The sequence below is a fragment of the Protomyctophum bolini genome (assembly GCF_963924005.1).
Source record: "Protomyctophum bolini genome assembly, chromosome: 14".
In the NCBI taxonomy this organism is placed as follows: Eukaryota; Metazoa; Chordata; class Actinopteri; order Myctophiformes; family Myctophidae; genus Protomyctophum; species Protomyctophum bolini.
This window is the reverse complement of record NC_137875.1, coordinates 8293939-8306527: the sequence shown is the minus strand read 5'-3', so window position 1 is coordinate 8306527 and position 12589 is coordinate 8293939. Positions and strand designations below refer to the sequence as shown.

The 12589-nt window shown below is 42.5% G+C and overlaps 2 protein-coding genes across 2 annotated transcripts in view; both read left to right on the top strand.

Moving 5' to 3' along the window:
* The window catches only part of LOC308328672 (1-phosphatidylinositol 4,5-bisphosphate phosphodiesterase beta-1-like), a gene marked incomplete at its 5' end in the record, with an annotated part of 37134 nt that extends 35166 nt beyond the window's left edge, over positions 1–1968 (top strand). The window contains 4 exons of the mRNA XM_080782697.1: positions 464–521; positions 803–889; positions 1255–1501; positions 1735–1968. Of these exons, the coding sequence (XP_080638823.1) occupies positions 464–521; positions 803–889; positions 1255–1404 (295 nt within the window). The 3' untranslated portion in view covers positions 1405–1501; positions 1735–1968. The remainder of the gene's footprint in view (positions 1–463; positions 522–802; positions 890–1254; positions 1502–1734) is intronic.
* A 6463-nt stretch (positions 1969–8431) lies between these two features.
* napba (N-ethylmaleimide-sensitive factor attachment protein, beta a) overlaps positions 8432–12589 on the top strand; it is a gene marked incomplete at its 3' end in the record, with an annotated part of 11361 nt that continues 7203 nt past the window's right edge. The window contains exon 1 of the mRNA XM_080782709.1: positions 8432–8583. Within this exon, the coding sequence (XP_080638835.1) occupies positions 8486–8583 (98 nt within the window). The 5' untranslated portion in view covers positions 8432–8485. The remainder of the gene's footprint in view (positions 8584–12589) is intronic.

Below are 12589 nucleotides of genomic sequence, written 5' to 3'. Positions count from 1 at the left end.
GTCCATTTTAACTACTTATGTTTTATTGTATTCTATTTTTGCCCTGTGAAGCACTTTGCGCTACATTTATGTATGAAAGGTGCTATACAAATAAAGTTTATTATTGTTTATTATATCACTACGCCAAAAACATAGTCCCATGTGATAGAGGGGTCAAAGTTGAACGAAGGTTGTGCTAATATTTTAGAAATAGGTCAACGATACAAATTATGCTAGTTTTGTGGATTAATTTACTTTTAATGCGTGGCCCCATGCATTCCTCCCACACAATTACCGGAACTACTTAATATTCACCAAAACCAGAGCAGAACTCCCACCATGGGACTCTATATTAATGGCAAGTATTTCATACAGTTCCAGTGAACTGTCCCTTTACGGCTAAAAGGATGACACAAAGATTTTCCTTAAATGAGTCCTGTACGTTACATGAGTATTATGCCCTAACCCAGCTGCTGTGTTGCAGGGAGAAGATGGAAATCAACAAGTCTTACGTCAACGAAGTTGTCCAGAATATCAAACGGGTGAGACAGGGGAGCAAGGTGTAGCTAAAAGAAACAAACTCTATATTGTACCAGTATCACTGTTACAGCAGCTAAGAATTATGTCAAGTATATGTACTCAAATCCTAATATTGTTTATGTACATTTAGATGTGATATATTTAGACAATGTCTAATGTCTGTCTGTCTGTCTGTCTGTCTGTCTGTCTGTCTGTCTGTCTGTCTGTCTGTCTGTCTGTCTGTCTGTCTGTCTGTCTGTCTGTCTGTCTGTCTGTCTGTCTGTGTGTGTCCGTCCTAATGTAGCTAGAGGATGCTCAGGCGAAGCGTCATGACCAGCTGGTGGAACAGCACAACAAGCTGCTTCAAGATATCCTGGACCACAAACCAAAAGTACAAACATAATTACAACACACCTGCACACGCACACGCGTACACCAGTGGTTCTCAACGTGAGGATATTGCACAATAGCATGTGGCCCACCCATCTGACCACTTAACACGACAGCCAAATGAATGGATGCCATGTTAATCAATTAATCAATTAATTATTCCGCCACTGCCACAGTCTTTTCAGTGCAGACCCGAAAAGCACAATCTAACTTACTCAAAGAACAAACCCTTAAACCCTTAAAACCCTTGAGCGTCAATGGCGGACGGTTAAGTTTGGTATTTTAAATGACGTCAATGGCGAGGAATTCAAGTGGTCAGACGTTCAGATTTGCCCAAACCTCTCTCTCTCTTTCTCTCTCGTCCAGTTGCAGGGGACCTTGGAGGCAGAGTTTCAGGAGAAGTTTGACCGGTTGCCAGGCGACATACGAGACTTCCTGCAGGATGGGAAGTGGATCAGAGGTCACAGCATGCCCCGCCCACTCACCCCACATGACCCACTGTCAGAGGAGGACTGAAGAGAGAGAGAGAGAGAGAGAGAGAGAGAAGCCAAATTCAAATACCCAATCTTGGCCACCTGCTCACAATTGGTCACTCCAGCATGGCGGTGTTACGGTGAAATTGGTGACCTGCCAAAATATGTGACCATCTTGTGGACTTACACTTAGATGGAGGTCTTATATGTGGCCTAAATAACGCTAGGTTGAACTCTGCTAATAAACAAACTGCAATGATTTACGTTCGGACATTGGAAGTGGAAAATGTCTAGTCTAGTCATTTTGGCGTAAGTAACATATTTAAGTGGAATAGTTATCTTTTTCTTTTCTTTCTCTGTCTTTTCCAAACAGAAACCCAGCAAGCCTGATCTCTCTGTCTGTCTGTCTTCTAACCCAGTGGTTTTCAACCAGTGGTCCGGTCCTTGAGGGCCGGGGTTCAAGGTGGTCCCCAGCTGATGGAGAGTTGGTAACCAAATGGACCCTTATTATTGTAGATCTTTAACTCTTGTTAACGTAAAATGAAACCAAACGGTCCCTTGTGGGTCCATTTGGTTCCATTTTACTCGCTCAAGAGTTAAATTACTGTTAAACATCTGCATTAGTTAATTTCTACACAATTAGAGAATGTAGAAGAATTGTTATGTTTGAGCAATGTTGGTCTGTTATGTCTCCTATGGTACCACATCAATACACCAACAAAATATTCTAAGTTCTGGGTCTGAGAGGCTAAATCTCATCAAATGGTGCTCTGTGGGTCAAATGCTTAATAAATAATGGACCTTGATATAAAAACGTTTGAAAACCACTGCTCTAACCATAATTCTGATGTAGTTTCTTTCATCGCGTTTCTTCCTCCTTTGAGTCCTAGTTTGCTGCAGACTGCATGGAGCACCCTACGTAGCTTGGGAGCTTTTAAATTTAGTCATGGCCTTGATGGACCAGAACCGTAGTAAGCGTAGAATTACTTTTGTCTGGCAGCCCGCCAGAACCGTAGTCTACGTTGTGATACTCGCAGTCTGCTTTTTTCTGCACCGAGCGCGAGAACAACAACCGGTCAAGAGTCAAGATACCACATACAGCATTATGTCATCGTAACACCCGGTTACGGATATTTGGCTCTTCAAAATAAGGGTTGCAAGCGGAAAACCTTGGCAATGCATGATAAAAAGATTAATAGATCCTGGCGGCCATTGTGTTTTAAGCTGTATGCAGGGTTCAACTCGTACCCCCGAGTGATAGTCCACCCCGCCACCCACCCCTAAAAAAACCCCCTGAAAGTTGAAATGATGTTGGATGCTATTTGCAACTGCATGACTGAACATGATTGTTCTAATGTGAACGCCATGGTGGCATCATTACAATTCAAAAGATGTTATTTATATATTGAAATGTTAATTTATGGTAATAATAATTAATAATGAGTTTATATAATGTTTTAATGTGCAAAGTCTACTTTTAGTAAAAAAAATATATATATATATAATATGTACATACATTGTTAGCAACGTTGTTGTATAGACTCTGCCTGAGCGTGCATTGTGCAGATGATGGTCATAGACCCTCCAGAAAAATGTGATAATGTGATCGTATTTCACAACTTTTCGCTCATTTAGCAATTTTTCGCATATTTCGCATTTTTGTGCATGTTTCGCAACTTCCTGCATATTTCACATAAAACCCTGCGTATTTCGCATATTTCAGATATTCCGCAACTTTCCACATATTTCGTGACATCCCACAATTTCACTGGATAAAATCACATTAAGCCCGCAAATTCAAGATCTTTGTCCGCGATTGGAGGGTCTAATTGGAGCATTTGTAATTGATCTGCTCGGTGGTCCCTCCTGCATTGGTTCCTATACTTCCTACCTCCCATGACCGGCCAATCATAGCTCCCCCTTGCCAGTATAATACATAGAAATGATATACAAGTACAGTGTTAAAACTACCCGACAGCAACGATATCTTCCATAATGGACAGTGTCGCTACCCTTATGAAAGGCCCTTTAGGAGGCATGGCTTGCCGCTGCCTCCTGGCAACCACGTTGATGCATCACTCCAATGAACAGCTGCCCAAAATTATCATATTTGAACCACCGCATTTGGGACCTCCCTGGGTCCCGACACACTAGCTAAGACAGTAGTTGCCACTGCCAGTGTTTGTAGGCTATGGTGTTGTTATAGTTTATAGTAGAGCTTTAGTTACAGTATATTATGTTCTGTTATTAGATGGACAAATTCAGGGTTTTATTTGGACTGATAGGGAGTCATGTTGTTTTGGTTTCAACCCTTGTTTTGGCACCACTCTCTGCCTCTGGTCCTGTTCATTTATGCACTTTTCATCACTGTAAATAGCTACACACTACACTAGCCTACTGTATAATATTGCCTGCGGCAGTTATTTAGTTTGTCGAGGTTTCTCACTTTTGCCTGACTCACTTGTAACATAATTATGTAAAATGAATGCAGCTTGTTGCTCTTTTTTACAACACTCTTCCAGTTGATTGTGGTTCCAGTTGGTTGAAGTCATGGTTGACAGAATTTATTCCAAAGTGTTACACCTGATTTATACTTTGTCACCTGACAGCGCCCCCCTCTGGGTTTATGCAACATATCAAGGCGCGTGCTGCCGTGTGCAACAAGCCTTTATATCGAGGAACTCAATTTGCTTCCACTGAATGATAAGCCACTGAATGATCTTTAATACGCACTGAATGCATCAATTTGTAGCTGACCTTTTAATGATGTGACTTTAAGACAATATTCTAAAATATAGCTAGTCGTCTATATTTATATTTGACGTCAAGTATTGGCATGTTGTTTTTTTTGTACATTTTATGTTAAAATTATCACTGTTACCATATAGAATATGTCACTTCCCTTCTCCTTTAGCGCAGTGATTCTCAACCAGTGGTCCGGGGACCACCAGTGGACCTTGAGGGGGTTCCAGGTGGTCCCCGGCTAAATGATGGAGAGTTGGTAACCAACCCTTCTTTAAACCTTGAGAATGTAAAATTATTTCATTTGGGCGCTCGGCCTCTCAAGAGTTATATGATTGTTAAACATCTGCATTACTTAATTTACAAGAAGACTACACAATTAGAGAACGTACAATAATTGTTATTTTGATCAACGGTTGCCTGTTATCTCTCCTAATGTTATCAACATCAATGCAGAATGGAATTGTGAACAACATTTTATTCAACGAGAACAAAACATTCTAAGTTTTGGGTCAAATGGTGGACCATGAAAATGGTTGAAAACCACTGCCTTAGCGAATGTTAGCATACAGTGGCATGTATTGTCCCCAACAAATTAACTTGTGAATCTGAGCATGATATGTTGTGGGTCTCTCCGCTACTTTAAGTAGATTACCCTTTCAAAATAATTGTTTTAATGAATGTCATTTTAAAACAATTAAACATTTCAACATTATTGGATACACAATGTGATTAGTTGTCTTTCCTTGACCTTCTCAATAAGACAATCTGCATTCCTTTATTGCTGTGCACATATTTTCACACGTTTTCAAAGGTCCAAGGGGTCCCAGAAAACAGTTAATAAAGCAAAGTCGGTTTAACCACTCTAACGCAGTAGCCCATGTTTGAGCTACAAGCTTACAATGAATTGCTTTGTGACGTGTTGTAAGCTTTAGTTTGGCTATTTTCAAAAAGATCTTGGAATAATTGTCAAAGTGTTGGAATATATTGTAAGAACTCAAATCTTGTATAAACTTTAGGGGCTCCCTGGCCCAAAATATTGTCAGACGTTGGGCCAAATGAATACAGTACGATAAAAGTCCATAGACTTGCCTGTCACATGACGTAAGTAATTTTACTCTTTAAGTAGGCCTAAGTACTTGTACTCTTTAACCCGTTAAGACCTGAGGGCCGTGAGCTTGTGTACACCTGCTATTTTTGAGAACCACGTACTGTTCTAAAAAAACGAATGTTCTAAGATCTAAAATGACAACGGATGCCAGTTTGAATGGGTTAATCCTCCATGCCCGTGAGGATGTTTTGTGTTCATCCAAAATGCATAACTCTTTTAGCAGTGGTAGGCCTACATTGGATGCAAGAAAAAAACTAAACAACATAGCGTGCTGTCCTTTCCCACCGGCTGTTGGCTGCACTATACCTAAACTCTGTGTGTGTGTGTGTGTGTGTGTGTGTGTGTGTGTGTGTGTGTGTGTGTGTGTGGCTGCGTGCGTGCCGTGCATGCATGCGTGATTATGTAAGATACATTTGGATTAAAGAAATCTAAGTATATGCGTTACACATCTTAAACCAGTGGTTCTTAACTTCCCCAGCTAAATGATTCAGAAGAAGGAACCGATTGGAATGGGTCCTTGTCCTTGACAGCCTATACATTGGAGATGGAGTCCCTGAGATTCAACAAATGGTATCGTATCATGGGGGTCCACGGCCTAATGCATATCTATCTCTAGGCTTGAATTATTAATCATCTGTAGCAGTCACCAATATCACCTCTTACACTGCCACTTGACCTTAAAAGGTGTCTGTGAGTTCTCTGTAACTATAGCGAAAGTAGCCTCGGAACTGGGCACTGGCCTACTTGGAACGATCCAGGTTGGAAATGAATGCCCCACCCAGATATTATGTCTGTGCCCCTTTTGTGCCATATGGAGTTCTTTGTCAGGCATGCCCAAATCTATGCAGACGTCAGAATGAGCTCCATACAGTACAGGTATATGGACACTGGGCGTGGGTCTGACTCGACACAGTGCACTGCACCCCCCCGTGGTGGGGAGGAATGTGTTTGTCGAAGTCGGTGGGGCGAACGGTTCTAGTAAGACGGTCCGTCTTACTAAGTATCCTCACCGATCTAGATCGGCTATTCTTTGTGAATGTTCCCCCCAGAATAGGGATACTGGGGTTCAAGTGGTTACATGTCAAGATATTTTCAATCTGTCGTAATGGAAACTACTATTCTCTGAAGTTTTCTTGTATCATAGTGGGGAACATTTACATTTACGTATGTAGGGCCTAATTTTACATAAATGTAAGGTTCTATAAAGTAACAAAGAAATTCAGGGTTGCTTTGGATGAAAAAAGTGATTTACAGGCGTGAGCCGCGTGACCTCAGACAAAACTATTTGAGAACCGGTGCCTTAGAGACAGACTGGGCTGTATTTTGCGTCTTAAGTACCAGGTCTTATTACTTAACTTGAGTAAAGACCTGGAGCCGGAGGCGTGATCAATGCCATTTGGCTATTCTGAGTGGCCAAAGAGCATTGATCACGCCTCCAGGTCTTTAGATTACTCAAGTTAAGTAATAAGACCTGGTACTTAAGACACGCAAAATACAGACCATAGAGTAGAGTTATCTATCTACCATTGTGCGTTTCATTTTCTCATCTTCTCGACTCCTGGACTCGGTTCTGTGAGTACTGTGATAATGGGTACTGCAGTATTCTGACATGGCATATACAATTTACAATTCAGGCATTTAATCCACTTAATCCAGAGCGATATACAGTAAGCATGGAAAACACAAAGTAATACACCAATGCATACAAATAGTAATCTAGGATCACAGATAAACCAAGAACCTATCATCAGTCCAAACAGTATAATCCCCAAAAAATCTATGATTCGTACATTGAAACTATAGGCCTACACACTACACTACAGGATGCCGGGTTTACAAATTAACCTGGCATCTGTCTACAATGTATACTTCAGGTTTGTACTAGTAGTTTAGGGCCTAAACTACTACAAAGCTGCACTAAAGGCTGCTGAGAATGTTTTGATTCTTGCTGTTGCAGGATTATATCATGCCTTGGGGGCGTGAAGTATAAGCACGGACGTATAGCACAAACCTTTGCCCAAATATGGATACGTATCCATATTAAAAATCACGTACAAAAATGTATTCTTGTACGTGACTTTTTCTTGTGATGTTTGTACGTGATTTTTGTACATGATGTTCAATTGCTTCACAATGTCATTTATGACTTGGCTCACAACATTCAACACAAATGGCTTTTCCATGAAATATAATATAATAAATAGGAGAGTATATAGACTCTACCTGCGCTGAGAAATGTATCCTGTGGTCAGGTAGTCTGGTAGGACATCTACTGGTTGACAAGTGGTATTGCATGAAGGTCAAAGATTGATTAAAAACAGAAATGTAAACCAACATTTCCATTGTGATCCTGTGTATTCAATTAATCAGTATTTCATCAAAACAATGACACAATAGGCCTACATTTAATCAACAAATACAAAACACTATAGGCCTATTATGTACAAAGAGCAAAGGCAAAACATTAAAAACAGTGGCAGTGAAGACATCAAGTCTTATTGTGCTTTTTGTGATTTTATCCTCTTAGCAGATTTTGTATTGACCTGTAGCCTATAGGCTATACTCTCATTGTATACCCATTCTTTACATTTTTATCCTATGATTTTGCAACCCATTTTTTCATCCATGCAGTGTCCATTATCTAATGTAATCCTGGGCGCTACACTTCCTCTGCCAACCTGGGGGGACAGCGGACTGAATTCATGCTTCCTTATATGCGTGAGGAGTCCAAGCTGCTTCTTTTCACCTGACATGGGCGAGTTTCCCCGCCTGGACGTATAGCGCGTGGAAGGAACACTTTATTCCGACCAGGATTACTGCATGTTTTATTGAGGGTAGGGTACCTATACCCTAGGCCTAGGGGACACAGGGAGAACATGCAAACTCTCACAGAAAGGCCCTTTCGTCAACCCCGCCTCGGATACCGACTGAGCCCCAACTGTATACCCATTCTAACTTAATAACATTTTCAATCAATCAATCAATCAATCAATCAATCAATCAATCAATCAAACACATTCTGGGATTCCTCTCCCGGCCACCCGGCGGCAGTAGTATTGAGTCAACATTAGGCAGCCACCAGGCAGGCAGGAAGAGGCGGTGTTCAGAGAGCATCATCACGCAGCATCAGCACCACAACCAGCAGCAGTCTCTCTCTCTCTCTCAGTCAGTACTCTTCCAGCCGTCCTTCCAGCCACTGCAGAGAAGCAACACTCATCGGCCTCCCGTTCTCTCCTCCCTCCCTGTCTGTCTGCATCATCCACACGCAAACATGGACAACTCCGGCAAGGAGAAGGAGGCCATCCAGCTGATGGCCGAGGCCGACAAGAAGGTCAAGAATTCCGGCTCCTTCCTAGGCGGCATGTTCGGGTAAAAAAAACAAATAAAACATAAAAAGCCTAATTTTATTTTATGTCGCGGGTCGAAAATCGCCGATCTGTAAGCTCACAACGCGTCGCATCCGCGACGGGTCGTGAGTTTACAGATTTTCGGGATTTTTTTTCTCCTCCGATTGTTGATCGTGGTGGTGTGCGGGGAGGACCGAGTCATGTCTTCTAATCAACGGGATTGTCACGCATGAATGAAGACACGTGAATTTATGTTTTGACAGACACGTTTGTTATGCAACTGGGAAGCGTCGTGGTGTTATTGCCACGCGGGGTAATTCATTAACGTAATAGGCCTAATAGCCCCGTATAATTACATAAATAGCCTAAATGCCGAAAGGAATTATGGCCGAGCTTGGGACGCTGCGTGTGTGTGTGTTGGGGGGGGGGGGGGTTACTGGTGGTGAAAATGAAAGCCTGGCTATCGATTCGAGGCTACTGGTGGTGGCGCAGTCTGCCCTGCCGTGCGGCGGTGCGGGGGCAGAGTGCGTGTCACGCGTATGCGTGTGATAGAGGGTTCCTATAGCCTATATACTGTGTAAGTATAGGCAGTGATTCTTTAACCTTTTGTGTCAAGAAGATCAAAGAACCTTCCATTTGATTTAATTAATATCAGCTGGGACCACAATCTGTAAGATGAACATTGATTATTGTTGGACATGATTTAATTGGTCTGATATGGTCTGTCATTTGGCCAATGAATGAACTGTTACTATAAAGATAACGTTGTCTGTCTGTCTGTCTGTCTGTCTGTCTGTCTGTCTGTCTGTCTGTCTGTCATATGTAGATATAGAGATAACAGTGAAACTGAGCAAAATAGACATTCTTGTATGTTCTCTTCTGTAGTTAATACATTTGGTTAATTAACTATCAATCATACAGCTGGGACCAAAGGGCCACGAGGGACCCCGAACCCCGTTGTTTGCCGTAGGCTATGCGGGAGCGGTCCCATTGGAGCCAATCCAACAAATAAATAACTGGACAGGGGTGCAGGTTAACGGTTTATGGTTAAATCCCTCCCACGGGGCAGCACACCTAAACCTAACCTTAACCCATGTCTAACCAATGACTAGTCTAAACTAAGTATGCACCCCTAACATTTTTAATGTAGGCAGACAGTGTTAATCGAACCAACTGAGACCGTACAAATAAATGGACACACATGGGTCCATCTTTGGCACTGGGCTGTGCATATGAATGGGAAGGGGATTTTAGACGTGCAGAATGAGTGCGTGTAGCCTATGGCCAGGTTCCCAAAACCTTCTGGCCGCCCCACCCTGACAAGCATTTGGAATTGTAGGCATTACATTTGACTCTGTTCCACAGATAAAGGTTGTGAAAATAAATTGTAACTTTAAAGATGTGCAGATACCCTGCCTGTATACACTTACAATACACAGTATATGTTGATTGATTGATTTATTAACAGTTTGCAGATTTACAGTACATTTCAAGTACAACTCAATACAATAACTCATTTCATTTGTTTACTGTTGTGTGAGCAAACAATGCTGCATATTTGTTTCCGAAAGGTTGCCGGTTCGATTCCCCTGACCCAGGGGCGTCATGTTTCAATAATGATTGTGAGTGCTCAAAGTCCCGCCCCCAGCCAAAGCTGTACTGTACTGTATGCAACATTTATACTCTCTACCTGGCAGCAGAACAAAAGCCACCTTATTAGCATTTGAATGCCCACGTTGGGCGGCCCAACACCTCTTGCCCAAGCGCCCCCCACCCCCGTAAAGGCGTGTGACTACGTGACATTTTAAGCAGGGGGAGGGGAAATTCAGTCTTCATAATACGTGGGTGCATATTGGCTTATTATTTTATCCGTGGGTGTTTCAGCTACCAGGCACCCCCGGAGTCTCCGCGCCTGCCCTGACCCGCAGGAAGAATCTGGGTGGGGAAGGGAATGGTCACCTCTGCCCCAACACCGCTGAAGGGCTAACAGCATCAGACTGTGGTTGTGCTGGTCAGCTCCCAGTACAACAGTAACAGACTGTGGTGGTACTGGTCAGCTCCCAGTACAACAGTATCAGACTGTGGTGGTACTGGTCAGCTCCCAGTACAACTGTATCAGACTGTGGTGGTACTGGTCAACTCCCAGAGTCCCAGTACAACAGTATCAGACTGTGGTGGTACTGGTCAGGTCCCAGTACAACAGTATCAGACTGTGGTGGTACTGGTCAACTCCCAGAGTCCCAGTACAACAGTATAAGGCTGTGGTGGTACTGGTCAGCTCCCAGTACAACAGTATCAGACTGTGGTGGTACTCGTCAGGTCCCAATACAACAGTAACAGACTGTGGTTGACTGGTTGTACTATAGTAGTCAGCTCCCAGTACAACAGTATCAGACTGGTATTAGACTCCCAGTACTGTTGTACTGGGAGCTGACCAGTACAACAGTACTGGTCAGCTCCCAGGTTTTAATATGTATTTCTGTCTGTGTTTCTATGAGCAGGGCGTTGCTGAAAATGAGCGCTCGTGCTCAGCTATTACCCTGGGTAAATAAAGAATGAAAATAATAAGAAGTAAAATAAGCTAATCATCTGGGGACACATTTCACACATTGTTGTCATCTTCTCTTGTCACACATCGTCTGATTGATTGAAATCAGTCCTATCAGTTCAGCTTCATTTCATATCGTTCCAGTTCAAAATGTCTCTGCTCATTTATTCGGTGTCATCACTTCTGTATCCTGACTGAGTTCTCTATCCTGATTGGATAAAATTGGAATTCTGACCTGAAAATTCATTTGCTGTTTAATAAAGAGCTGGAGAGACATGGAGATTCCTGTTATTGAACAAACGCAATATAGCAATGAGTACGAATATAGAGCTATTTAACACTTATTTTAACCAAAGAAGATCACTTACCCTACCTTTAAAGGTAGAGTAAGTGATTTCACTCAAAAAAAACGTTTTTGCCTTGGGACCCAAGCTTTCATCCAATCAGGATAGAGAACCAAAAACGAAACCTAAGGTTTTTTGACCCCCAGGGGTTAACTGGGGACAGGGAGGAACTCCTTATATGGTCAGCACACTCTATAGTAGAGAGGATTATCACAACAAAACAAAAAAATAAGTGATATTTGAATTAAGTGAAATCACTGAATATACCTTTAACATGTTTCCATGTTGGGACAATAAGGGCACTCAGGTATATGTGGCACAAGGCAGCTATAGGTCAAGTACCACACATGAAGTACCACACAGAATCCAGGTCGTTTGTTTCGAATCCACCGTGGTGCGTCGTCCCGCTTACACACGCGTTGTACAAACTCAATAGGCAAGCGTTCCGGATAGGGAACCACTAGAAAGCAATGGGTGACCTCACAGCTCCCCTCGTCCATATTGTTTTACAATGTGTGTGGGGACCATTGGCATAACAATAACTGATTTGTGAGAGCAAAAGGGGAGCTCTGAAGTCTCAAACCTTCAAATCTCCAAGTCTCCAATCCCTATCTGTGACGCGTTGGGAATGGGATCCTTTAGGATTTTAACAATTCCGATTCCCTCTTAACAGTTTGATTACGTAACGGTTCCCTTTAACAATTCCTACAGGGCGTTCCCTTGGGAGTCTGTACCTCTGAGACAAACAGATCTGTAAACAAAATGGAATATGTATAATGTGCCTCAGTCTCAGGGGAAGAGATTTCAATACCTCCGTTCTTCTGACCTCATGTTTTAATGAGTCTGGGTCCCAAGGTGAGAGACCCTCAGTTTCAATTAGACTGAACTGGCCTGCTTTACTTGTTTATGGCGCCCCTCCCTCTGCAGTTACTGCACTGGGATGTTTTTGATTTACAAATCATGTGGGGCCCCAAATGTTGTGAATAGAGGAATAGCTGATATAGCTGACCTTCAAACTTGTAGATCTGCAATTCATTTATGCTTGTGTGTGTGTGTGTGTGTATGTGTGTGTGTGTGTGTGTGTGTGTGTGTGTGTCCAAGGGAAGCTTGCATGTCTTCCCTATGCTGATCACTCC